This window comes from Empidonax traillii, unplaced genomic scaffold (genome assembly GCF_003031625.1).
Source record: "Empidonax traillii isolate 1590-97213 ecotype Southwest subspecies unplaced genomic scaffold, ASM303162v1 scaffold521:size443152, whole genome shotgun sequence".
Lineage (NCBI taxonomy): Eukaryota > Metazoa > Chordata > Aves > Passeriformes > Tyrannidae > Empidonax > Empidonax traillii.
In genome coordinates, this window is record NW_020955714.1 from 210,483 (window position 1) to 236,416 (window position 25,934).

General features: G+C 40.2%; 1 protein-coding gene across 2 annotated transcripts in view; it reads left to right on the forward strand.

Annotated features, from left to right (window-relative positions):
• Positions 1-12,940, forward strand: part of HTR2A (5-hydroxytryptamine receptor 2A) — a 28,227-nt gene extending 15,287 nt beyond the window's left edge. For both annotated transcript variants that reach the window (XM_027896967.1, XM_027896969.1), the window contains one exon: positions 10,170-12,940. In XM_027896967.1, coding sequence (XP_027752768.1) covers positions 10,170-10,969 — 800 coding nt within the window. In that variant the 3' untranslated portion in view covers positions 10,970-12,940. The remainder of the gene's footprint in view (positions 1-10,169) is intronic.
• Positions 12,941-25,934: the final 12,994 nt, after the last annotated feature.

Consider the following 25,934-nt stretch of genomic DNA (forward strand, 5'->3'; position numbering starts at 1 on the left):
GGGGAATGTTGTCGGAACTGAGACAATTATCTGCAAGAAATTTAGAAATACCTGTCAGCTGATTTCTCCCATGATGTCCTCCAGAGCCATTGATAGAAGATAGCCTGCTGAACTCCTAAGATCTCCTGAAAGCAGGCTGTGGTATTGTGATAAGGGCTCTCTTTTCTGGCTGTTCAAAATTGGAATCTGTGTATTTCACAGCATTCAATCCCACTTTTATGTTGAAAGTAAATCACACCCACTGGGAAGACTTGTTTCTTTTTGGCAGAACACTGCCCTTGTTATCATCTTGTATTTGATCTGAGTTTTGAAATGTCAAATTGACCACTACTGCTAGGATCACAGACTGAGCTGAACTGTGAGTATCCTGACAGAAACACTGTTTGGGTTTAGTTCTCAGGTGCACTGAGTGATCAGTGTAAATTTCTCCTTACAAGCACAGAAGTACTCAGAAGTTTTAGCTTGAATGTTCAGCAGTTAAAACCAGCAGTGCCTTGCATACCACTACAGAACATGAAGATGTCCCTCCTGTATTTCTTGTTGCAAGGACAGCTCATGTGTTAGTTTTTCATTTTCAAGGTGCTTTGTGACATTTAGCAGAAAGATAACCCTAGGGATTATGCTATAGCACCCATAGATACCTGTAGATGGGAAATATGGGCAGATACGATTTATCCCTTTTTCATCTCTTCTTCAACCCTGCCTTCTAACTGTGACCAGGGCGCTGACTGACTCCACAGAAGGGAAGTTTGGTCAGGTTGAAGGGCATTAGCCACAGGGTGAGCAGTGAAACATAAAGTACAGCATCCTGAATCACGATCTGCAAACCAGTGCAGGCCTCTAAGATGCTTCTCTTTCCGTTTTTCCTTTCAAATTATCCATCACATCAGGGCATCTACCCCAATAACTGTCCAGCCATTGCTTCAGTCTCCTTGTATAATTAGTTATAAGTAATGATCAGTAATAAGCTGACCATTTTCCAAATCAGCAGCCTCTGCAAGCAACTGCAAAAGAAGGCATAAAGAGACAACTGGGACATGGTCTGAGGTCTAGAAAATCCAGAAAAATTACAGTTTTGGTTATCGGTGCCCTTCAGATGGAGTGTGAAATTGTTGTGAAAGAGAAGATAATAATTGCAAATTTTATCTGATAGCTGCATTCAGTCTCCTTTTGAACTACAAAGCAATGCCAAGCAGCAGTGCTGAAGAAATCTCAGAGATACCAACAGAAATCTATTCCATTCCATTCAGTGAAGGATTAGGGCAGAGTTTAGTAAATTATCAGCACTCAACAAGTCACACCATGTAAAAATTAAAAGCTCAGAAGTATAAAAACTGGGATAGTAGAGGATCTTGTCACATAGACTGCTCCAAGACGCATCACATTAGTTGCTTATGGTAGTGGAATTTGTAAGATCTTTCCATAATTTATAGTTTATTAGTATGGTAAGTATTCTACTGTGTGTGCAGCATGTATAGCACAGAATAAATTAGCCCTGAGGACCCTTCAGGAGATTCATAGCTAAAAAGACAGACTGATGGTGTGTGATCTAGGAGGATTCTGTAACAAAGATATGGCATTTCTTTGTTAAAGCACAATTATCCCAAAATCTATTGTCCTAGCGGGCTGAACAGTGAACATTGTGAAGCCATCCAGCATGGAATACAGAGAGGTCCCACACTAAACAAAAAGGTTATCACAGTGGCTGAAGTTGATTCCACACAGAGGCTCTTTTCAGATTAACATATTTACCTAAGTCAACAATAACTATAAATTTGTAACTTCTTTTGAGTAGAAATTAAACCATTACTACAGAGAACTTAAAAACAACATTAACTGAGAACACAGAACAGAAAAAAAGGTGTTAAACCTGCTCTGCTTCATTTTGCTGAGCCACAGAAGGAGCAGACTTAAATAGAATGAGCAGCACCTTGTGCCTCTGCACAGAGCTAGGCTGAAGACCTGCAGAATCTCTTGCAATTTTTCAAACTAAGTATTCAGCTCTTTACTCATCACTTCTAATCACCACGGATGAAGGGGTGACATCAGCCTATGACAGCTGACATCAGACTATGTCCCCTGGAGGAGAACATCAAGCCCGTCTCCCTTCCAGCTCCCATCTGATGGCAGGATTATAGCTGCTGTGTGTCTTTCTTGGACTTGGGCTCTGCTCAGCCAGCATCCCCTGGGCAAGCTGTTTTGTTGGCCTCCTCTCCAGCCTTAGGCAGACACCACCTCACTATTCACTCTTTCCAGGCTCAGGGACAGTGATAAGTTGCAATCTCACCAAAGACCAGACTGCAAGAGGAGCAATTTCATTTGAGATGTGATGCGGCAATGTGGTACCAAAACACTGCTGAATCATTCCCACAAACATTTCTTTGTCCCATCTCTAAGGGTGGGCTAAATTTTCACGTGGGAAACACAGTGTTGATGCTTTCTCAGGTGAACAAGTTAGCATGATAGTATGCCCCTTACTGAGGATCAGGTTGAGTGGGTTCCTCTGGATCAGTAAAGAGGAAAAGGATTTTTAAACTCTCTCTATTATTGGTCTTTAACCTCCTGGACATCCTGGAGCTAAACGCTCTCTCTGACCTTCTGCTGCAAAAGCAGGCCCAGATACCTTCTTGTCTTGCTCTTCTTTCCTGTACATGCATTTATAATGTATTGTATTGACACAATAATCTACACAAGGCAAAGACATTTACTTCTTGTCTAAAGGTTGACCTTACTGAGTCTGGGCCTTGGGTCTTTTGACATCTTTCTCCAGGTTTAACATCGGTAAAATATTCATAATTAGACCATGAGGTCTACCCAAGAACAGTGAAAGAAAGGTTAATCAAATCCATGGCAGACCTGGCGAAGAAAATGGCATGTATTACACCTTATTTTGTTCTTGAGCCATATTGTGCAAAATTCTATTTACTAGGCAGTTTAGTATTTCTGACTTGTTTAGAAAAAGTTATGTGCCCCTCAGTAGATATAAATGCTATAGTAAACAAGCAGATTGATTGCAAGTATGTGTCATCTAACAGAAAATTTCTGTATAAATTGAGAAAGTCTTTTAATTTTCTGAGGTTTCTACATATTCTTTCTATTTGCTGGCCCTAGAGGTGAAAGTTTTACCTGCAGGTGTCTCATATAGTCAGTATACTAACTCCAAGAAGGAAGATTTTTACTCGGCAAAGACAGATTCACTGCATAGCTTCAGTTAAAATGAGGAAACATGCAGTCACGTGTGAAGAAGGTCATTACCTGGGAATAACTACGAGCAGGTTAGGAAATAACTGAAATAATTAATGTTCAAATGAGATACCAAGACTAGCTTTCAGACCTGTGACTGCCTCTCTGCTTATGAAAGACCAGATCAGGCAGCACAGCTTTGTCCAGCAGTTTCTTCTCCCTTGGAGGCTTCACCTCTGCCCGCTGCAGTCTGCAGACAGTGAAGGCAGCCTGTGCCAACCTGTGCAGGCACTAAATTAAGAGGGTTTGGGTGCAATAACAAGACTTTCTCCTTCAGCTCATTCAGTTGAAACTTCTGAGGTCTGTTCATCATTGCTCTCTGCTGCACACATGAATCCATCCTCTGAAATCCGCAGTCACTGAATCCTTTTCCAAAAGAAATTTCTGCAGGACATTTATAAACATTTATTTATTTATTTCTAGCTGTTTGATAAGTGTAGAGTTCTATATGCTGCTGCTACTCCTTTTAGTGACTGAGTAACCGCATTACACAGAGGGATAGCAACTTCTCTCACTTTGAGATCTCTGTGAAAAGCCAATATGCACATTGGCAGAAGCCTCAGCCCAAACCAAAGATAATCTCACTAGCTGAAAATCAAAGACTGTGTTTGTGAAGAAGCTCCTCTGGAAATTCCTGTATAAAAGGTCTGGAAAATCCAATGAGAAAATAAGAAGGACCAGACTGTAAATAAGTGCTGCAGCACAAGAGGATTTGAGGTGTGTATAGGCAGGAAAAGCACTTAAAGCCAAAAGCAAAGAAACTGCTTCCTGCTGTTGGATTCTTGCTGCCTTTGAGCTGTTTGCACATTCTGTAAGTGAACAGCATTACACCAAAGCAGCAAACGACTCCATCAGCACTTGCCTTTCTCATAACTTACCCTGCTCTGAGCCCTGGGTTTTTTAATCATTTAAGTCAAAAAGGGGCACCCGTCTTTCATTTCCTGCACTGTCCTCCCAGTAATACCCCTCTAATCCTATTTCTTTGTGATTTATTATCACATTCCTATAAATTAATTTGGAGAGACACATCTCTGTTCTTAAAAGAAATAGGCTTCAGAAGTGAGGACATAAATAAGAAATATTTTAGGAGGACACAGACTTCTCTGACTTTGTTTTTCTAAAGTGAAACGGATGATTTATGGCATAAATGACCATTTACAATAATTGTCACACATAAAATGAATTGAATCTATCTCCTACTAGGCTAAATAATATATTTCCTTAGAGATTTTTTGAGCTGCCAAGATCAAAGCTATTTTAAAATTGAGTAATCCAACTATTACCTGGCACCTCCTATGCAAAGTTAAATTTAAATTAGTTTTCCTTTCAGTAGTATTAAATAGAAGATGTGTGACCAAATAAAGTGTTCCAAGGGAAAGATACAGGAAACAACCTCTGTGTGTGCCCTTGAATAAAGAACTAAATTTAGTTCATAAACAGTGATACGGAAAATGTCTGGACCCACTCTGATTCCAGTCCTGTGAGGACAGCCTTTCGGGATGCAGAAAGAAGACGATGCTCCACCAGCATTATGACTCACTTAGCTCTCGAGGAAATCCATCTGAAAGCAAGTATTATGTGGGGATTTGTGAGAGAAAGCTCCTCACCCACTACTGCCCCCGCCAACACATGTACCTACTGTTAGGGAAAAATTCCGTGTTTGTCTCACATGTGAGAAGAAATTCTATCCAGGACTTTGGAGAAGCTGCCACACTGACTAGGAAAGGAAGAAGTTCTTTAGCATTCATGCTAACTAGATGCAGCCTCAGATGGTGATTCTCAGTCCAGCCAGAGATTTTCAACATCCCCTCTCCCCAAGTGGAAATTTCTGCTTCTGCACTGCCACCCAGTAACAAACTTCACAACCTTGCTATTGAAAATTTGGCTGGTACTATTTTGGCAGCAAAAAATTATAACAGTGAAAGGTTTGCCATGACTGGAAAGGAATCAATTGGGAACATTTTCAGGTGCATGCAGAAAAAACAGCTAAGTGTATGCAGCTCTGGGGAAATGACTCCTCCTACACTAGTGAATGCCAAACACCATGCAGAGACACAAGGCCAGACTCTGTGACTCTTCTGCAGATGTTTAAATGAAAGTAGCTGTGGCTAAACTCCAGCTCCTGATATAAGATTCACACATATTTACATCCTGGATACTCAGGGAAGGACGTGGTCCATGGTCCTCCCCCTGCAAATGGCTGACTCTGGCTTGTGTTCCCAGAGCAAGCTAAAGTGTACCATGTTAGCCCGAATAAACAAATACTATTTTGTATGGTTATTTAAGTAAAAAATATCGAAAATAATGTGATGGCAGTGTGCAACAAGGAAATTTTTATACAACATGAAATTGAGAGTTTGCCTTGTACGATTTGGGATATAGCAGGTGAGTGTACATGGACAACTGTTTGTTGTTTGAATGTGCAGATGTACCAAAAGATGTCATTTTCTGAGTACAAAAAGGCATCAGATACTGGGCATGGGCTTTTCTAAAGAAATTAGACAGTATTGCTGCACTGAGTTGCTTGAAGGAGAGACTGGCTTTCTCCAAGCAGAAATCATTTCAGATTCAGTGTCACAGCACATCTCTGTGCAGTGGCCCATGAGCCGGCCTTGTAACTGTTATGTTTGAATCAATGTGACTGCTAAAACTTCAGATAGGGAGGTTTTTTTCTTTTTCATGAGAGGGTGAACCAAAGTGCTGAGAAACTATAATGACATTTCAAGAAGGTAATTTCTATCCCTTGGACATTTGTTAAGGCACATGGTCATGCTCATTTGTATTAAAATCATTTGAAATGGATATATGTGAGGTGAAAGCATGTGACTGGCAGTTTCTGCTTGAAGGAAACTTCACAGAAGGAACCTTGACCTTATCAGTTCACTCTAAGTAACACAAGTGTGCCATCCTGCAGGGTATATTGTAAATTCTAGCTTTAATTTATTGATAGTCTCAGCAGCTCAAGGCAGCTGCAAACCCAGTTTACCTGTCCAGCTAAAGTGGTTTTATGGCTGTTGTGTACCTCTGAAGTCAGGAATGTGTACCACTAAATCAACCTCTGTCAATTTTACCAGGCTTTTTGAGAGAACAAAAAGAAGGATGCCATTGCTTTAATTCTAAACCTTTGGTGTTTTCAAGAGCCTTTTGTCATTCTGAAACTGTGCCCAAATTCTTGAGCTTTAATGCAGGATTTATTACTGGTCTTTACTGTTTGGGATATGTTATGTGGTTTATTAAAATCCCTAGTTTGAGACAGCCACCTTGAATAAATCAAGCCGTATAAATAAAGCACCTTGTACCAGAGGAACATAATATTTAGGGTTTGTCCACAAGGGAAAATGTTCTAAGTGGGAATGTCATCTGGAAATGGAGTGTCTAATGTACCTTCAGGCTTGAATGGATGCTCCCATTCTGTGCTGAATGCTTCCTCGTGCCTCAGTTTAGTTTGTTTTGGAAGCCAAGAAGGATAAATCATAAAAAAACCCTCAGGGGATAACAAGATTTTTTTCTAGACTGACCTTGGGCTGGTGAGAGCCAGAAACATGGAATGGGCAGTGTGTGGAATAGCTGTTCTGTTACAGCCCTATCAGGTTGTTTCATCCAGATCTACTGTTTGCACATGCTCCATTTCCCAAATACATGTTTGTCCCTACCTGGTAGCTCTGCATGACCCTTTCTTGTGAAGCTGATTTCCTTCTAAAGACATTTGAATGCACAGGCACCATCTATATCTTCTTAAACATCCACAGTCACCAAGAGCAGGGAGTTGGAAAGCAACGACCATAAACCAGCAAGGAATTGTACTTCTGAATCATCAAGATGAAATAGCTCACTGAGTTTCAACTTTTAAACAATTCATTCAGTCAGCTGCAACAACACTTATGCAACTTATACCAGGACTTTTTGTAACAGATTTAAGGGACAAACTTGTTCTTGACCAAACCTCAATAACTTGTGGGTGATATTCTTGGCCATATGTGATGCTTCCTAAAAATTCTATCAAAATAGGGCATGTGGATTGCACATGGAAGCTCCTTTATTTACAGTTTAAACATGACTGCCTTTGAATTTGATCCCTCTGTCCTCGTGAGATTTGCTATCCTCATGCTGCAGAAGCCAAAAGGTCTCTTTTGAAGAGGAGCAAACTCTACTCCTTTCAGGAAAGGAGCAGTAAGTTTAGTCTCTGTAGAGACAGGAAAAGAGAAAAAATGGGCTGGAAGTTTATTTATTCCATGCAGGAATGCCACGATATAATTTGTGGGATCTCCTACATCAGCTGAACTGGGGAGTATACAAAAAGCAGTCTACAGCTGTCAGTGTTCTCTGCCACTGAAATGTGGTACCTCTGCTGTTTTCAAACTATACAGTCCTCTTACCTGTGGCTGTAGGGGAAAGATGCCTTGAATGGTCATTCAGAAAAATTTACATGACTAGTGGTGCCTTCCACAGTTCTGCTGGGTGCAGCACTTTTGTGCTTGTTAATGGAATGACAAGAAAACATGGAAACTTCAGCTGCAAGCTGAAGCTCATTTTCATTTTTTAAAGCCAGAAATGTGGGTTTAGATGCCAGTCTCCAGAAGCTGCCAACAACAAAACAAAGCAGTTGGGAAATTGCTGCTCTTGTGTTTCCGGTGAGGAGTTGTAACTGACTTAGGCCCTTTACTTGAAAAAGCGTGCAATTATGCTAAAATTTTCCTCTTTCTAGTGCTGCTGCCTCCTCACTCATGCCTCCTCATGCAGCTGAACCACAAGGTAATAATGAAAGGCATCTTTTAACTCTGTCAATACGATTGTTTATTTTATCTCTGCAGCTCACACTAGGTCTTTGAATGAAATATAAAAACAGCCTTGCTGTTATCAGCACAGGGCAGAAGCAGACAGGAAACTTATGGTATTGCTCTGACTAATGCTGTGTCTTCATGCAGCTGAAATGTAATGCTGGAAGGCACTGTGTGCCTTCATCACCCCTTCAACACATCCTAAAAAAGAAAAGGAACTTCAAAGCACTCCTCATGTCCTTGGAGGTGCTCAGCACCACAGATTACTCAGCTGCAGCTGGGCAGTCTGGCTTCTGCAGGTGACCTCTTTCTCCATGCTGTCAGTCGGACTGATCTGACCTTTTTAGCCAGAAGCTTTCCTGGAGTCACTTGAAGTTTCTGTCAGCTCAACTCAGGCAGTGCCACACACTACACAAGTTTGTATATTAGCCACTGGTTTCTCCTAGCCCAAGTTCAAGCATTTAGATGTTGTGCAGCAGGAGCAGAAAGGGTAATACCACAGGCTGTCCATCAGCTTCTGCCCTGGACAGATAAGAGTAGCATTTTCTAAACTGGCCTGAGACATTGCCATGACTCAGTTCAAAGTTGAAAAGATAAACCAAGCTACAGTGTTCTTGGAAAAATAAAGATCTTTGCAGAAGTTCTGGAAGCACCAAAAGACTGAAGCATTTGAAGAGAATAATAGTCTAATATTATTATTACTGTTATTAAATTATTGTTTTGTGTTGAGCCTGTACTCCACAGCCTTCCTCTAGGACTGGAGGTGTTATGCGGGGCACTGGAAGTGTGTGAAATGAAGAGATAGCCTATGCTTTTAAAGGGCTCTCAGTCTAAGCACCAGAGTGGGAAGAAGGAAAAGAGAGGTAGAGGAAGGTACCATTGAAAAGCTGATGTTTCAGGGCTCATCTGTGAACCAGTAGGGACATTCTTGGGCATACACTGAACAAAGTAAGGCACATCATCCTCCTGACATCATAAGAAATTCTTCTCTACTTAATGTTTTTCTTCCTCATAAACCAAATATAGCCACTGGGATTTCTGTTTAAAAATGCAAATAGGACCGAAGCTCCCAGATTGTGCTAACTTTCCCCAGGAATCAGACTCCTAGCTGCTTTTATCCAAACAGGGCTGCGTTATCACCCCCTGCTTCACAGCTCCGCTTCTGTCTTCACAGCACATCATCCCTTTCACTGTCTGAACATTGCCTCTTAAAGAGACAGCATGGAGGGGAAGAGACAAGTGCTGAAAAAAAAAACCAAAACAACAAAACCAACAACTAAAGTAACAGCAGCTGTTTGATTTTGCTCAGACATTAGCAGCATTTGCAGAAGTCCCCAAGGAAATGGCTGAGTAGGTTGAATCAGACAGAGCATTCCAAGCAGAATGGACTTTATGCCCTTGCCTTTCCATTCATGAGTAAGGAAAGGCAAGGATGCTGCACATGCTCCAGGGAAAGGCAAAGTTTGCATGGCCGTGCATTGAGAGAGAAAACTCTAGCATTTGGCAATGCTATGAAAGGACCTTTGCAGTTCTGAAGGGTAAACCACATCTCAGGCTGCCTCATTTTGGTGTCTCTCAGGGCTTAATTTGTTCCCATTGGTCATTGCCATTTGCATTGCCATGGAAAGTTTTTTTTAGCATTTAGACTACGTTGACTGTACGGACATTACAGGAAGAGAAGGGAAAGACCCAATGAAAGATTAGTCTTAGACCTACTATAAAACATTATCTTTCCTCCTAACACCAGAATTTCCCAGCCTACACAGAAACCAGTACCAGAACACTTCTAATTCTCTACTGTGAAACTCTTAAGCCACTTCAGAAAAGAAAGACAGTATCATCTTGATCATGGTTCATAAAAGCCTTTACAAAGGTGGCAGGAACTAAGGAGTAAGTCTAGAGATCATTAGAAAAGGGGACAAGATCCAAGAATTTAAGGAGTGATGCTTTTGTGGCTACCATGTGTCATGTGACAGCTGGATGTCAACAAATGTATTCTGCCTGTGGCTGAGGTAATATGCATATAGCTAAGATCACCTTAGCCACAGGTAGAACACAGGTCAATCTTTGTTTATTTTATTCTTGGAGATGGGCAATGTTGTTTTTCATTATTATGTTTAATCTCTTCTTTCTCTCATCCACCTTCAGGTATCTCCATGCCTATACCCGTCTTTGGACTACAGGATAAATCCAAAGTGTTTAAGAATTGCAGCTGCTTACTTGCAGATGAGAATTTTGTTCTAGTAGGCTCTTTTGTGGCATTCTTCATCCCTCTAACCATCATGGTAGTCACTTACTTTTTAACCATCAAGTCACTGCAGAAGGAAGCTATGCTATGTGTGAATGACATCGGCCCAAAGACCAAGTTTGCTTCATTTAGCTTCCTCCCTCAGAGTTCCCTGTCCTCAGAAAAACTCTTTCAACGCTCCTTGAACAGAGATGTGGGGACTTCTGGGAGAAGAACCATGCAATCCATCAGCAACGAGCAGAAGGCTTCCAAGGTTCTTGGAATTGTCTTCTTTCTGTTTGTTGTGATGTGGTGTCCATTTTTCATCACCAATGTGATGGCTGTAATTTGCAAGGAGTCATGCAATGAAGAAGTCATTGGAGGACTTCTTAACATATTTGTTTGGATTGGTTACCTTTCTTCAGCTGTCAACCCACTCGTATATACACTGTTCAATAAAACCTACCGCTCAGCTTTCTCTCGTTACATTCAGTGTCGCTACAAGGAGGAGAAGAAACCTTTCCAGCTGATTTTAGTGAACACTATCCCGGCACTTGCATATGATTCCAGCCAGCTCCAGCTAGCACAAATGAAGAGTTTGAAAAAGGAGGCAAAAATGATGGCTAAGGATTACTCAATGGTCACAATAGGAATACATCACTTGGATGGTACCTCCAAGGGAAGTATCAGCCCAGGCAACGAAAAGGTTAGTGGTGTGTGATGGCTGGCAGCTGCCATGACAACCGCCGTACATTCACTGAAAATTTCACCTGGCTGGGAGAAGCTCTGATAGCTTAGGAAAATCAGCCCTGTTCGAGAGACCTTCCAATAACATCACATACTCCTCATATTACCCTATGGATGAAAACCAGGGTTTTAATGGTATCAAATGTGCAATTTTTTTTCATACAGTACTTTGGCTGTTTTAAGCACAGGCTTTATTAAACTTATTTTTTTAATATTCTAAAGGATATATTTCTTAAAGAAAAAAATGCAATTTCTGGTACTATAATATGGGCTGTGAAGAAACCTACACATTTCTTTTCTCTTTGCAAATGAAAGCTAAGCTGCCCTTTTCTGTTCTTGCAGAGTAGGCTCCAGCTAGTTTGTCTTGCTAAAATCAAGTTTTGTTATCATTAACAGAATGAGAACTTTACCTAATTTTAAATAAAATGGTGGTTAATTTGCTAATATATATTTAAAATAAATTTGAAACTATTAAAGAAAATCTATTAAAACTGCTATAGATTAATTATATGGGCATTTTGTTGGTTGTTTTATGGCTATTTTTTCTGTCTGAGTAAACATTCTGAAATGTCACTGGGCTTTTCTGCCATTTGTTCTGTATTTCAAATTAGGAATCTTCAGAGAGGAATTATACTTAAATGATCCTTTGTTTCTACCACCTTTTGTAATCTTTATTTTCTGTATTGTGCTTTATTTCTGTTCAAAACTTTCATGTGTGCAGCTTAAAACTTGAAAGTAATATTTTCAAAAGTAATTATTTGGATTGATTCCCTGCTCTTTCCCACCAGTGTTGACAGGGAAGTAAAGTGAGAGAAGACTGGAAAACCAGGCACAACATTGCTAAATAATTTCAGGAACTATTCCAGGTCCATGCCTCTGTTCAATTCTAACAAAGTCTGATTTAAGTAGTGTCAGAGGAAGTTTTGCAGGAGTAAAGCTTTCAGTAAAAGGTTGCAGCAGATCCTCTCTCATTATTTCTCTTTAGTTTAAAAAGACTATTTTGAAGAATGTCCTCCTGGTTTTGTTTTAGGGTTTGTAGGGCCAGAATTATTAGAAAGCTGTTAGATGCTAAGAATTGTTTTCCCTAGCTTTGCTGTATTGCTGTTAAGGCAGATTGCTCAGGAATGGTCAGTAGCTTGCACTACTAGGACTCAGCCTTAATGAAATATGTATGGGCAAATGGGGCTCTCTTGAAAAATAACAGGACTTTTAAGCGTATTCCACCTGCATATCTCCAAGGCCAGAATACATTCCATAAAGAACATAAAATCCATTGTTTGACAGACACGCCTAGTCATGAAACTCTGCTTTCGGGCATCACAGCCAATGTCACTGAAGCCCGTGGGACTTTGCTGAAGAGGAGAAATATAAATGTTGCATTCACCGACAAAGCTTAAATCCAAGCATTTGATTCATTCCATGAATTTTGCAGCCATAATTTCACCTCAGAACCAGGATGTATTCCAGTTTGTCTGGAGAAAACACTGCCTATACAGAAATCAAACTCCAGTACCTTTATCAGTCATTTCCTTGAAGTTTTCAGTTTTCACAGAACAATTAAATTTCCATTAAGTCAAAGAAAGGGAGAGACAGAAACCGAATCTGATTGTAGCCTACCAGCTGGGAGTCTTTGGAAGAAGATTTTTAGCTTAAGATACTGATCTGTGGCAGACAAGGATTTAAAAGTTGGCTGGGTATTTGACTGATTTCAAAGAAACTGATTTTATTGTTATACATATTGTATAACTAAATCTGCTGGTTTTATGAGCCCTTTCCTCTGACGTGGGATAGGCAGAGCCACCATGCACTGATCACACAGGAGCTCTGCATGCCCATGGTGACACTGACTCACTCCACAGGCCTCAGCCTCCATGTCTGGGTCAAAGTGTCGTGCTGTAGCCCCGTTGTAGTGATTCATGTCAATCATCTATCATCTCGTGGCCATTAATGGCTTTCCCCCCAAAACTGGTAATTTAGGATCTCCTCATAAATCAAATGGTATAATGCTGTGCTCACCAGGTGGTTTATATGGTCTCCCTGGCTCTGGGTTCACTTGACCACCACAACCAAACTGAACAGCTTCAAGAGAAGGAAAAACAAACTCGCTGCTCCTACCTCCCTATGCACAAATCCTGCTCCCACACAGCACTGTATGGGAGGGGTGCCACACATACAAAGAAGGGACGTCAGGAGGAATCTGCTAACTGCAGCTGAGTATGAGGACTACCATACTAGAAGGTGGGAGCAGTGACTTTCCACAGTTTCAACAAGTTTGATACGGACCCTAAATCTGGGGGTTTGAACTGAGGGCAATGGCCAGCTCATTTCCAACAGGCCAGCCAGGCAAAGGAAGGAGCACTGATGGAGTACAAGTGGTTGAGTTCATCCCATGAAACAGGTACTCAGGTACCTCCCTTGTGTCCAGATATCTCCACTTCACAACTGGGGTGATGGTTTTGGGGATTTACCCCTGGGAACAGGCACCTCAGGGAATAAGTAGGCAGTAGTAAAACCAAAGGTCTTTTGTGAGTAGAGGCCTGAGGCTCAAGATCTGCCATCAAACCAGATCGCCTTCATATGATGACAGGGGATTGAAAAAAAATATTGTGTGTGAGAGCAAAGGAAACACGAAGGCTTCCACCAGTTGAGGGAATTGCCACATTTTGTGCCTGTCTTGATGCAAGTTTCTTTGACCTTGCAAGAAAAAGAAGTAGAGGGGACCGACAGCTTTTGGGTCCTATTGCCCATTTGTGCCAGGGAGCAGAGCCTACCTGAGTACTGTATGATGAAAATGGCACCCTGGACTTCTCCAGGGCTCAATTCCATAAGACTCCCGAGGCTCCAGTTGCTGGTCTGCACAGTCTCCTTCACCAGCTTGCACTTGATAAACTGTTACTGAACATTTAACAATCACAGCTTATGCTCTCTGCTTACTGTCTGCATTTCACCTACGTGGCAGAGCATATCAGCCCGCCATTTCTCTTTCGTTTCATCTTCTGTTCCTCTTTCACAATGTCAAATTGCTCAGGTTGCAAATACTGACAGGGAATACTTCACTACAGTCAGAGAGGGTTTCAATTGCTGGCTTGATGTTTCACTAGAAAGTGACTCTGAACAATCATTTTTTTCCAGCTTATTAAAATAAAACCTATGTTTTGGACCTAAGAGGATTGACAGTATTTCTTTAATTGACAGTCAGAGATAATATAACACTTATCTTTTGCTTAGAAGCAGGGATAACTGATGCCTGACATTTTGGTTCTGTGAGCACTCAGATAGGAGGTTTTATTGAGTGATCACCAGCTTTTGCCTAAGAGGCCTCTCAAAGCCAAGAATGCACAGCCATTAAAGACCAATAGCTCCAGCTCTTCATGGACATTTTTGACAGTTTAGTGAGGCCTGATTCTGCCACCTTGCACCAAAATGTTAATGGATTTTTGTGCAGTTTGCCTTAGTGAGGATGACAGTCAGGATCTGAATTTGCTCTAGGCACCATACCAGATCTGCAGGAGGTTGTTCATCAGTAGATAGCAATTAATAGACTCATGCTGCAGACAGATGACAAAGTTCAGCTGTTTTAAACCAGGATTTACAGCACTGGGCCCACGATTGGGATGAATACCACAGTTTAGTATGACCAGCTTCAGAACAACATCTCCATCTTGCAAAAAAATGTGAGTGTTTTCATTACACATCAGACTGGAATGGAAATTTTTATAAGTTTTCAGTTAAAAAGAAAAAAAGAGAAAACTTTCATTCATACAGATTAGTTCAGAGGTTAGGGCCATCCCCTACCTCACAGGAAAAGCATGCTGAGTCTGTCATATCTGCATCCAAAAAAAACCACTTCATCTGAAAAAAATTTTAACCAACAATTTTTCAAGTAGATTGACATTTTATTACTGTTAAGACTGTATCTGAAAAATGTCCAAAGACATGAAGCTCACCATGTATCTCCTAAGCTGGTGTGCATCCTTTATACACTTCAGGGTAAAAATTCCTATGTATCTATCCCATCCAATCAACCATGAACTGTACTTATGTAATTATTCCCAGACAGTGAGATGCATTCTATTTTGAATACCTATATGTTTGTTTATGTAAATACATAGAGAAAAACATTTGTTGTATTTTGTATTGTTAATGTAAAATGGTGTTCCAATGCTTTATTGTTTTGTCAGATCTCACTGCTAGTAAAGCAGATTAAAATATTTAAATGCCATCAAGTTGTTTTATAAACTGGAGGTTTGTCTTCAATAGTTAATTTGGTTTGGTTTTATTTTTTCCGTAAATACTCAGCTGACTGTCTGCTGAAGGCTAAAGTAATTTTTAATATTTTGCTAGACAAAAAGAAAGAACATGTTGCAGAGTTTAACTGTCTCAGTAAACTGGTCCAAAATGAGCCATTGTAATCATTCTCTTTTTCCAAGGACAGCCATTCTTCTACTAAAGTGGTATACTCTTTAGGTCAGTACATAGGGCCAAAAACATTTCAATCTCAGAAACAGCACACTTGCAATGGTAATAAGCCAATTAAATTAATTTGACGAAGAAGTAGGACTATAATATTAATAATCAGCTGTATTGGTTTGCATGGCAAGGTTTTAGCAGTGGGTAAGATACAGGTATGGCTTCTTGTGAGAAGCTGCCATAAGTTTCCCCCATGTCTGACACAGCCAACGCCAGGTGGCCCCAGGATGGCCCCATAACTGGCCAAGGCCAAGCCCAGAAGCAACACAGATAGTCCCTCTGGGACAACAGATTTAAGACTGGGCAGGGGTGGGGAGGGTGTGGAACTGCACCACTGAAGCCAGAGAGAGCAGTGAGAATATTTGAAACAGCCCTGCAGACATCAAGTCACTGGGGAAGGAGGGCCAGGAGGTGCTCCAAGAGCCAGAGCAGAGAATCCCCTACAGCCCGTGGTGCAGACCATGGTGAGGCAGCTGTGCCCCTGCAGCCCATGGGGGTTTATGGGGGAGCAGAGATCCACCTGCAGCCCATGGAGGACTCCATACCAGAGCAGGTGGATGCCTGAAAGAAGGCTGTGACCCCATGGGAAGCCTGTGCTTGAGTAGGATCCTGGCAGGACCTGTGGGAAGCCGGTGGAGAGAGGAGCCCACTCTGGAACAGGTTTGCTGGCAGAACTTGTGACCCTGTGGAGGATTAACGCTGGAGCAGTTAAGGAAGAACTGCAGCCCATGGGAAGCTCTCATGTTGGAGGACTGCCTCCCGTGGGAAGGACCCACGCTGGAGCAGGGGAAGTGCGAGGAGTCCTCCTCCTGAGGAGGAAGTAGCTGCAGACTCATTGTGTGACGAACTGACCGCAGCCCCCCTTCCCCGTTCCCCTGCACCACTGCGGGGGAGGACTCAGAGAAATCGGGAATGAAGTCAAGCCCAGGAAGAAGGGAGGAGGGTGGGGGGAGGAAGATGCTTTAAGATTTAGCTTTTATTTCTCATTACCCTACTCTGATTCGATTGGCAATAAATTAAACTAATTTGCCCAAGTCGAGTCTGTTTTGCCCGTGACAGTAACTGGTGAGCGATCTCTCCCTGACCTTATCTCGACCCACGAACCTTTTGTTGTGAGTTCTCTTCCCTGTCTAGCTGAGGAAGGGAGTGGCAGAGTGTCCAACCAGGGCAAGCCCACCGCCACAGCAGCGCGTACAGCGCGGCACATCTGCACAGACATCGAGAAGCCCCTGGCCACAGGACCACAGTGCCATCTATGGGCAATACTACCTTTCACGGAGAGCATGGAAATCGGAAACCCCAAATGGATTTTGATACCTTTTCGTTTTCTTCATCTTAAAAATAAAATAAATCTATTCCTCCAACTGATGAATACAGCATACACGCTCTTGCTTAAATTGGAATGCATATCAAACTAGTACAACTATTAGTAAGTAATCCCTTCAAAGCTTGCTCTAATCTTAAGGTTTCATCAAGCTTTATAATGCACAGAGAAAAGCACAGAAAGGTTTATTTTTCAAAAGCTATCAAATGAAGGGAAACAAATTGTCTTAGCTGCAAACCTGTGAGGCACCAACAGGGCAAAATGTGTCAGATAAGATCCCTGAATGGAAAATCCATTCAGTTTTACCTCCCTAACACTAGACTACTGCATATAGAGTCCAGTGTATCATGATTTTCTATGTTCTTTGGAAAACCCCTTGCCAGATTTACCTATTTCTACATAATTTTCACTGACCATTGAAAGGGAATACATTTAGCTTATCTATCTGGCGTTTCAAGACATAAAGATATCTGGAAGATACTTAGCCTTCATAGTATAATCTTCTGAGGGAAGTCCTTGAAATATGACTAAAGGGTCTTTGGAAATTTATGTGACACAATGAAGTTCTTTGATATACCTGCAGCTTTGACATGTGAGACCTGGGAAATAGGCACAGCAATTCAAAAACCTCCATGATGGCATCTGATTATACCTGATTAAATTACAATCACAGACATAACATGTTACCTGACCCTAAAAATAGTTCTGCAAACCATAATAAATTATGTCTAAAGTTATTTGACTACACATAAGCTTAAATTTTTTCATTCAGATTGAAATCTTCATTATAGGATAAAGAAAAGCTCACAAACTCAGTAGTTGTATTCAAATTCAGCGTGCCAGTTTACATGTGTAAAATTATGCATATTCTTAATATTTGCAGGACATCACTTGGGAGTAACTGCATCTAAATTGCTTGGGTTATGTCACTGTGCAACTGTGTATAAAGCCATTTTAAAACAGGTGACGGTTATAGTCATGTTAATATTTTAACTACCAAATTAGTATCAGAATAAAAGTCTAAAAATTTAACAAAATTTGCGAAGAAAAATTGGAGTTCATCATGGCCATGCACTATAAATTTTTAAGTGCTGGACTTGTTTATATTTTATCTAAAATGTGCTATTATAAATGTGTTATCATATTTTAAATATGACTACTTTGCCATCCTGGGTGTGAACAGTGTGTGTAGAGAGTCAGACCTGGGATCTTTTCTTAGGAGATCTTAATATATAAGCAGAATTTTATTTTTTTTTTTTTAAATAATCTTTGTTCACTGGGGACATGTGGGAATGGTCCTATGTCAGCAGACTTCCTTATGGTCATATGTCAGAAAATTTGCCTTGAGTCAACTCATCAATGAAAAGATAGTGAAGCAAAAGAGAAAACCATAAAGAGATCATGTAAATGACATAAACCAATCTATGGATGTAATCTCTGAAGAGAGTCAGCATGTACATGGATCAACGTGGTCCCTCATCAAGGGTTCAATAGAAACTAACCAGAAGTTAAGATGGTTTCTTGTCAGTATAATCACTGCTCACCTTGGAGGCAGAACACCAGTGAGTCTTACTGGAACCTCTAGAAAAAAAAACATCAAAAGTAACAGTGTACATAGTGGAGAACTGATTGCAAAGACCATGTAACACTCTGTGGTGGCTCTGAAAATGCCAGGTGAAATTCAAAGGAGTAAAAGTTAGGTGATGCTATTTTTTTTTTTAAATCAACTTTAGCTTTTCATATGGAATAATATGCTCTAAACTAACAGTTATTACATGGAACAAGATCTTTGTGTAATGGTACCATGGAAAAAATTATCAGCAGTAGTTAAAAAAGTCATTGCAGATAATTGTAAAGAGTACATAGAAGGGCAACAAGGACAATCAATTATACTAGTAAATATCTGAATAGATTAGGACTCTTAAAAAATTGGGCCAATTCATGAAGCCATTGAGAACTCTTTAACACAGGGGTGATGTACATTTCTAGCCAGAGAACTGAAGGGATCTCAGACTGCTAGATGTCAGTGGGAGCTACTTACCAAATGCTTGTGCTCTTCCTTCTACCAGTTTGTGCTGCAGCTCATCTTCAAAATGGGGTGTGTTTGGACCTTTGTTCTGTCCCACTACTTCTGCTCTTCTATTAGATTGCAAATGAAAAAGTGATCTGTATATGAATTTAATTATAATTCCCCATTTTTCTGTTCCTACTCTTCCATATATATTTCTGCAAGTGCATTTGCAATTGACACTAAAAAATCTCAAGGAGTTTATTTCCAAATTCTTAGTTCACAATTCACAGACAACACAAATATTAGCATTTTGTGAGTTTATTGTTATTCTTCCTGTTAAGTGTTCTGTAGCAGTAGAAAAGATTGAAAGTCTCAAAATCCTTAAACACTTATTCACAGCTCTCAGGAAGCCAGTAATAAAAATAATGTTCCTGCAACCACACAACTGCTGTAGGAAATGGAAGCAAAGAAAACAGTAGTTAAAATGATGGTTGCTGAGTTTCCAAACAAATTTACAACATACTTGTTTTGTAAAGTCTCTGCTGCTGAATAATTTGAAATGGTGAAGATGTCTGGGTTATCCCCATCTCTTTGCAGAAAAAGCAAAGTGTGCTAGTTGAAAAACTTATTTTTTCATGGAGTCATTTGGACTGGAACTGCTGGGATCTCCTCCATTAAGTGTCCAGACCTAAGCCAGCTGACCTAGCTCCTAAGGGCAATAGAGAGGCAGCCTAAAACTAGTATTTTGGAGAAGTGGAAAGAATCACCCTTTGAAATTTCCCACTGAAGAGAAACCCAGTCTTGAAATCCCATGCGTATAAAATAGCTCCATTCACAATTAACAGCAGCTATAATGTAGCCACATAACATTGCTTTTCAAACCAAATACTTGGGGCTGATGGGACTAAGGCTAAACCTGGAGATGTGGTATTGAGCATAAATTTCCCACCGTACAGGGACTATTAACAGTCACATTCGGGGCCATTGAGGGAAACACAGATTCTTTGATGAATGGAGGTTTCGAAAAACAACCATCTGGGAGAAAGGGAAAAGATTGAACTGTGCCATCTTCTGATCTGCCCAAGAAGCTGGCAGCTGGTGAAAGAGAAGTACACTGTAACATTTTAAGTGATGTTTCACCTTGCAGACCTACATCTGAGGGGGAAAAAGGAGGAAAGAGAAGCACGTTAAACAGATCACTGCAGTCACTGTCAGACTTCATTCATATTTATTTATTCTTGCGGGTTTTTTTCAGGAAAAGACAACTAATGCTGGGACTTATTAGCTGATGGGCAACTGAGGTATACAGTGAGATAAAATCAGCAAAAGAAGCCACTCAGTGAGCTAGGAACAGAACCCAGAACTTAAAAGACATGAGAAAAGGTACCCTCCCTGCAAGCCTCTACTCTCCAACGCTGGGGAAACAGAGATTTTCAGAGGATATCTAGGAATCTGCAGTTCTTACTGACACATGGAAAAAAAAAATAATTCCTAACAATGCACAGTTATTGCAATTAAGACTTATGTGTTTGAAAGGAGTGAAGTTTACTTTAGGCTTGTAGAACCAGCAAAAATATGGAACAAAAGTGGTTTATAAAGGCACTTTCTGAGATGAATTACAGCAGTTTTGAGACCCTGAATGATCCAAAGAAAGATACATTATCCCAAAATTCCTCTTTGACACTCTCCATGAAAAAAAAAAAAAAAAAAGTAATCATTTGGGAAACAGCACACAGGGGTCTGAAAATTAATCCGAGGCAGGATAACTACTTTAGAAATTGTCTTGTGAAAGAGATGGAACTATTCAGAGTGAAACAAAGGTAGAAAATATAATGATTTAGAGGCAGACTAGTCAAGTTACTCCACTAAAGTATTTGGAATTGCTGCATATAACTATGCATAAAGTAATAGATAAAGTTTCCATGTGGCTGCACTCTGGAAATCTGCATCTCTGTTCTCCAAATGTAAAGTGTAGAAAATACTTTTTTCCCCCCTTTTGTCTTGTAGACAGTGAACCCTTCAAGTCAGAAGGTTTCCTTCAACAGGTTTTTGTGCAGTGCTTTGCGTTGTGGATATGGTCACTGTCAGTGGCAATAATCTCTTTTTTTTTTTCCAATGACTTATCAACAGTGCTGAATAGCTTCTCCCTTCCTTACTGCAACATGGATTTTTTTCCTAAACTCCAAAATATGTTTTTGAACTGAAGTCTCTTCTTTTCATAGAGTTCTATTATCCTTCTCTCTTTATTTCTGTTACTGCAAGGAGTGCAATAAACTGGTTCTTTTCTTAGCTACATATATCAGATTGCACTCCATCTCATCATCCAGGTCATTCATAAGGACAGTAAACAGTCTTGTCCCTTTTATCGATCACTCAGGGGTGTCATTCTGCCAGCTGGACTCTGTACTGCTGATCAATACTCTCTGAGCCCATCAATCCAGCCTATTTTCCACCCACCTTACTATCTACTAATCAAGCCCATATTTCTCCAATCTTGTTAAAACAAGACAACAAGACTATTAGAAGTTCTTTCAAACCCCTTGCTAAAGTATACAGCTTCCACTGCTCCTGTTTTGTAGACTGAGATGGAATTCTTATAAGAAGGCAATTAGGCTGGTCAGGTGTGATGTGACCTTGGTAAATCCATGTTGTCTATCTCAAATCACCTTCTTATTCTTTTTAAATCTGGAAATGGCTTCCAGGAGGATCTGTTTCATTACTTTCCTGGCGATGGTTGTAAAGCTGACCTGCCCTTAGTTTGCTTGATCTTCCTAAATGTCCTGTTCTGGATAATATTCACCTGAAGGGACGGTTATTGGTGAGAACTGAGGCAAAAAAACACCACTGTCTACCTCATTCTTTTCCATATTCCTTGACAGCAGCTCCCCTGTTTCACTGAGCAATAGGCCCACATTTTCCTTAACCTTCCTTTCGCTATCAATGTACATGAAGAAACTTCTTATTGCCCTTCACTTTTAGTTTCACTCACAACTGACCTTTGGCTTTCCTAACTCCATCCTCACATGCTTTAGATATATTTCTATATTCTCTCCAAGTAGTCCATTCCTACTTCCACTTTGTGTAGGCTTCTTTTTGAAGTATTCTTCATCCCTGCTGGCCTGTGCTCAAAGTTCTGTCTGCCAGGTCAGACTCCCATTGGACCTGAACAATAGCCCCTGCTTGCTCTCCTGAAGTTCAAGGTTGTGACTCCTTTTTTTTTTTTTGCCTACTTTTAGACACTAGTTATAACTAATCCCACACATTAGTGACTGAAAACTTGTTCCCTTCAAGGCTTATTATTTTCTGAAATTTCAGTTACTCAGCCTGAATCAAATTAATTGAGGACATTCAGAAGACCATTATATTTTTTTAAAATTCAGATCAATCAAGTTTTTTGCTAATTCTCTTCAAATCTGTGGCCCGAACTGTACCCCAAGACCAAGAAAGGGAGTCTACTGTAGTTGTATTACTTCAAGGCTCGTGTAAGGATCAAGAAATCCGAGGAATTCCAGCTGGTGCTGCTGATCTCAGTTTATTCCCTAAGACCTAAAGAAAAGCATGTCTTCCTTGGAAAGACAACTAAAGCCTAAACAAATGGCATTTATGTCTCCACATCTCCTTGTGGCTCCCATTAGTAAGACGAGCCCTAATGTTCTACTAAATTATTTATTGGCTGAGGTTGAATTTAAATTTGTCCTTCAGGCATTTCCTAAGTCAGATATTAACTATTGTATTCCTGTCAGCCAATATCTTTACTTAGCTGCAATTACACATCAAATTTTACTTGAATATCTCAGTTCAAAATAACAGCTTTAAAGGCTCCCTAAATACATGAGATATTTAAAACTGTATGTAGAAAAATGTCTCAAACAAGAAGACTCTTCATAAGTTCAAAATCTCTACTAGAAAAAATAGAAAATAAAAGACAATACAAACACATGCTGTTAATTTACTATAAAAAAGCAAGACTGCTTAATTTTTAATTGTAAAGCATTAAAAGAAAAATACTTTCTGACAGAGTTATCAGATGCATATTCCTCACTGGATTTAGTATTAGTTGTAATAGGCAAGTATTAATAATATTTCTTACATTACTGTAATAAAAGAAGCATGCTTGTTTTCTACCACCCACCTCCCCTGGAAAAGTTTTTAGTGCTTTAACTGCTCCAAGAATAAATAATTTTTTCAAAAAAATTAACCTTTTATCATTTCTTATTACAAATTACTTGTTTCTGCAATGTATTTCCCACAGTCTCTCTGCAAAGAGGGTTCAATAACATGCTCAAACTCATAGCCTCTAAGAGCTATCTAAGCCATTCCAGATCACCAGTGTAGTGCTGCAGAAACACCAATACAAGATATGGCCAAATTAAAGAGAAGTTAGGGGAGCTATGTTACTTTTATTACAGTGCAAGCAAGACCAAAGGGTAATACTGTTTCCCAAAAAGATCTATGGACTCAAATGACAAGTCTCTAATGAACAAACAAGAAGTAATTAAATCAAGAAATGGAGCAAAAGAGAAAAATACCTCAATGTAATGCAGCTAAAGTAAGTGAGGGTGTGTAGATTCTAGCCTCTGCTTTGGGTTTTGTTGAATAAGAAGCACATTGGGCAAGTTGAAGAAAAAGTAAAGAACTGCCTTGAAGGGACAGCAGTTAATGACATGACAAGTTGCACCCAGGTGAAATCCTGATGGTATGGAAAGAAAGAAAAGAAACTTCAGAAGATGTATCTTCTATTCTAAGACAAAAGGTAAGATAGATGCATGTGGTAAAGAAAGGGAAATAGAAAAATAATCAATAACAATGAAGTGGCAGAAAATTCTCTTCCCTGTGCAGAGTTTCCCCCTTGAAAAGCTAAAGACTTAAAACAGGTTGTGTCAATACAGTCACCTGAAAAACTACTGAGGGACGATACTGTTACTACCCATGTATGTTGCTTGGAAATGACCAGTAGCATGGTATAAAGCATAGATTTACAGAATCACAAAATATTCTGAGTTGGAAGAGACCCACAAGGACCACTGAGTCCAACTCTTAAGTGAATGGCCCATACAGGGAATTGAAATTGTAACCTTTCCGTGATTAGCACCAAGTTTTAACCAACTGAGCTAATAAGACAATTGAAGAATTTTTACACATGCCACATTGGAATCATAAATGGCTAAATTAGGAACAACTGCTATCAAAAACACTGGAAAAGTCCTTTACAGAAAAAAACAACATACTATTGTTGTTAGTGTTGTTGTATTATTTATATCCTGGCAAAGTGGTCTGTGAAGTGTGAATTCAGTGCTCTGAATAACCAAAGCGAAGATGAGACCACTGTCTCAAAGGGTACAGAAATGGTATTAATATTAAACAAACACACATAACCAAAGATACTAAAAAAATCTAACCACAGCACAGAAGAGATTGTATCAATCTGGCTCCCTCTGCCTTACACTGTTCTTAACACTACCGTGGTGTGTCATCTCAGTGCCGTGAAAACAGCTCTCTGGAGGGCTGTGGCACAGCTCTCACATTATATACCTATGCATTTACTTTCAGTCATTTTTGACTGAAAAGACATAAAAAAATAATGCCTGCAATGGAGCTGAGGGGAGGCCAGGCAAACTCATCAGCAGGCTGCCATTTATACCCTTCTGAATATGTCACCACTCTGAAATGGGAGGAAATAGGACAGAGCCTATCTAAGGGACTTGGATAGGAATACCAGGAGCACATTAAAATCTTATCAGTATCACTGCCTGAGTTAGTCAGTTTTTATACTGACAAGAGAGAAATAAATAGCTAGAAACCATTGCAGATATCATGGAAAAGGAGATGTGCCTAATGACAGCTGTCTATATATATATCCAAGAAAGAAAACAGACTGGCTAAAGTTTAGCTCAAATAACTAACTGGGCAATATCTTACTAGAGAGAGTAGGATATTAAGAGAACTACAAAATGCACACAGATAGAGATGGAAGGAACTACATGAAGAGTGCTAGAGAAATACAAGAAACACAATTTAGTTTGATTAATGGCAACTTAAATCCATCTTGACAAAGAAAAGCTGAGAAAAGGAAATTTAAACAGCTCAGAGAGACTATTTGTACCAACTACATCTAAGAAGAGAGACAAGATAGCAAAGCTGCTCTGGAAGGCAGGATGTGTGGTCCAGGTCTGAGGTCCAGCAGCTGCAGTCCAAACAGATCTGCCAGGGAAGAATACAAAGTACTGGGGGTACAAAATTGTTGAGACTGTGCCCTGCTGAAAGAAGGGATCAAAAATACAAAGGGAATTACTGTCACACTGGGAAAGGAAAGACTGCAAAATGTTCTGGGCAAAAATAGTTGCTGCCAGTGCAACACATGGTACAAGACTACAAAGAGGGAGAGAGCTTTGCTGAGGACAGTTTTTGACAACTGACAGGCATGTTCAACTGTAAACAAACAAACAAACAAACAAGAAAATGTAAAAATTGAAAATAAATAAAATTAAATTAAAAGGGAAGGAGGGAAAAACCAGAAAAACAAACAAACAAAAAACAACAACAAAACAACAACAACAACAAAAAACCCCCAGACCCTCTTACAGCAGGAATTGGGATAATTTGGGTAATGAATAAGATGGAAATACTATCAAGTGTCTTCTTGCAGTTGAGGAGTAAAATACCTACACTAGAATTTGGGTCCATCATAAAATCAGCAGGTGGCACCTGCTATGAAGACCTCGAAAACACTGAGGAGAGGTAAAACATTTAGAACGTACTGATGCAGCGGTCCCAGCTCAGGCCCTTTGCCCAGCCTCGAAACAGGGACAATGACACTAAACAGAAACACACTTGCTGTTCCGAGTAGTCCAATATTATCAGAATCTTACGATTAACTCTTTTTTTTTTTTTTTTTTTTTTTTTTTTTTTTTTTTTTTTTTTTTTTTTTTTTTTTTTTTTTTTTAAGGAGGTCAACATATTGTCCTCCAGCGGTAGGAGGGTCGCCTCTGGGGCGCGAAGACTCGGAGGTGCCCGGTCCCCAGCTCGCCCTCCGCGCCGCCGCGGCACCATGGCGGGCGGGAGGCGGGGGCGGGCCGGGGCCGAGAGGCCGCCTGCGCGTAGGGGCCGCCTGTCGCCCCGCACCGCCCCCGCTCG